This window comes from Rutilus rutilus (assembly GCF_951802725.1).
Source record: "Rutilus rutilus genome assembly, chromosome: 2".
NCBI lineage: Eukaryota > Metazoa > Chordata > Actinopteri > Cypriniformes > Leuciscidae > Rutilus > Rutilus rutilus.
In genome coordinates, this window is record NC_140210.1 from 220,464 (window position 1) to 223,297 (window position 2,834).

General features: G+C 45.1%; 1 protein-coding gene across 1 annotated transcript; it reads left to right on the plus strand.

Moving 5' to 3' along the window:
• Positions 1-455: 455 nt before the first annotated feature.
• On the plus strand, positions 456-2,548 carry LOC311284250 (uncharacterized protein; the record flags this gene model as incomplete). Its single annotated transcript, XM_084399200.1, has 2 exons — positions 456-583; positions 1,102-2,548. Exon 2 carries the CDS (start codon positions 1,277-1,279, stop codon positions 2,546-2,548), a length of 1,272 nt encoding a protein of 423 aa, XP_084255326.1. The 5' UTR covers positions 456-583; positions 1,102-1,276.
• Positions 2,549-2,834: the final 286 nt, after the last annotated feature.

A 2,834-nucleotide genomic window follows, 5' to 3' on the forward strand; every position in this document is an offset into this window, starting at 1 on the left:
TGACAGGTTTGAATCCTGCCGGCTGTATTTCTTATAAAAGTGAAGGTAAAAAAAAAAAAACTATAGAAACCATTACAAAAATTCTATTGGATTTAATGGTTTTCATGGGAATTTTATTGGTTGTAATGGGAATTATACTGGTCTCTGTGGGTCTACTGATATGTGTTGGGTTGTATTGGTGGGGGCATTAAATCCTAATGGAATATGTCCCAAACTACAAAAAGAATTATGTAGTGGTTTAAATGGTAAAAGCCAATGCTTCATATTTTAATATAAACCATTAGAATTTCTGTGATGGTTTCCAACTTTTTTTAAGCTGGTCTGATCTTCTGTCCTTGTGTGACGAAGGACGACCTTTTTCAGGCAGATAAAACTGGCTGCTTGAGAATCAGCCAATCAGGAGCGTAACTGCACTCTGCGGCTCGCGGGAGCAGACAGATTAAGTTTCAGTTTCGGAAAAGTTTGGAAGATAGCGCTGACGTCAAAAGACTGTGCAGTTTATATTTATATTTATATAGATAGTCTAAGATAGTGTTGCTGTACTTATTTACAAGTTCCAAGTATTGTGTGCGTGCAACTACCAGTAAGTATACTGAAGTTTGTTGTTGTTTTTACCTCACATTAATGTCGTGACATGTTGCTGCTTGTTATCGTATAATGGCGGAGCTTCGCACTGCTCGTGTGTTTAATTGAGAACGCTGTTAATTAATGGAGGTGTTGCTCTGCAAGCCTTACATGTCTCAATTGAAATAATGTTTGTTGTTATTGCACAATGTGTAACGTTGTTTATTTAAGGAGTAATTCTGTAGCTCATAATTATTATATGTTCAGCTGAATTTAGTGTGTTGTATATTGTTGCAGTTAATGTGCAGCAAATTAATCTTTGAACAGGGATATAGTGTACTACTAAATTTATAAGTATGTAGGTGCTTAGTAATAAGCATTTATTATAACACAGCATTTAAGTCATACATAACAAAACTATAATTTAATCTCTTGATTGTGTTTGTTTTATTATATACCTGCTAGGCATGTAATAACTATTTGACATTTATATAGAGAGTCTACATTTACTGATTTATGCCTGTATCTCTGTTTCAGAACCACACACATTTCAATAAAACACCTAAACGGAACATCTTGTCTGCATTCTAATCGATGCCCCCTGGTGGTCACAACCTTTTAAGGACCAGTCAAATTATACAGTCCTTTCCAATCACCAAAACATTTGGTCCTTCGAGCCGGATGCGCGTGGTCACCGTGGGATTGTTTAGAGATGTTCTCGGATCAGTATACACGCCCAGTAGATGCCCGACCCCGCCGAGAGACCCGGCGACCAGCCTGGATGGAAGACTATGACATCCCCCTCCAAGCATTGCAGCCGCCCTCTCGTTTGCCTCATCAATCGGCTAACCTGTCAGAGCAACAGCGGCCCTACGAAAGTATGGTGAGATTCCCAGAGAGACACGCCAGGATGACGCCTCTCACACCACCACTGCTGCATGAGGACGGGAGTGTCATGCGGGGAGCCGAAGCTGTCTTTCCACGCCAGTTTGAGTATACAGAACCCCTCTTTCAAAGTACGCCTGCCTCTGCCCAATCGAGGCATGCCCCAGAAATAGCACCTGAGGTCCTTGAAGCTCTTTATAAGCTGAGGGAAGATAATCAAAGGCTGCAGCAACAGGTAATGGACATGCACAGGCGACTTGACGCCCGTACTTCCCTTCCAGACCTACCAGCACTGCGACAGACAGCTCTTTCTCCTTTCCCTACACCAGCCCCCGCCCAACAGCAGCATAACATAGAGCAGGATGGTGGTGCGTACCAAACCATGCCAATCCCGCCACTTGTGCAAGCTGGTGGTCACACTCTGCCTACGGATGATGACGACTGGCCACCGCCACCACCCCCAGTAGCAGACAACGTTTATCAGCCACCATCACAGGACCTTATGACAGAGCTCATAACAGCACTGAGAGACATTAGGATGACACGTCAGCAAGAGTCGCCGCCCAGTCAACCTGAGCTCCATCATCCAGTGCCCGGGGTACAGACACCAAAGTACTGTATACCCTACACCCCACAAAGATGTGAGTCGCTGCCCGAAGAGCTGCGACCCTCCCACCACCATGAGACAGTGTACCGCGGGCCTAAACCCACAATCCCTGCATTCACCAAAGGGGATCCGAGAGAGTTCGCCAGGCTTAAGGTCGCTCTGGAGAACCTACTGCCTGTGGACGCAACAGAGCGCTTCAAATACCAGATCCTGGTGGATCACCTGAAGTATGAGGAGGCACTTCTAATAGCGGACTCATACACTAACTCACTGCAGCCCTACACTGACACTATGACCAGCCTAATCGAGCATTATGGACAGCCTCACCAGCTAGCTCTCAGGAAAATAGCTGATCTAATGGAGGCCCCTAATATTGCACGTGGTGACTCCAGTGGGTTTAAGCGATTCGCCCTGAAAGTGAGAGCACTCGTGGCAATGTTAGACCAGCTTGGGGACAGTGGAAAGACTGAGCTTCACTGTGGTTCACATTAGAGGATGGATACCCGACCCGAGCCCGACGGGACCCGTCGGTACCCGACGGGCCGGGCCGGGTTCGGACAGATATTTAGAAATTATGTTCGGGTTCGGGTCGGGCTCGGTCACATCAGCGCGATAAGGCATTGAACATTTTAAATTTAAAACAGCTTATTATGTAGGTAACGTTAGCCAATGTGCCTGATGCTTTCATTTGATGCAAACGTTCATTTTTGTGATTAAAATGCATGTAAAATTTGACCATAACATCTGTCTTCCTGTGTGCGCTAATTTCAAATTTGTT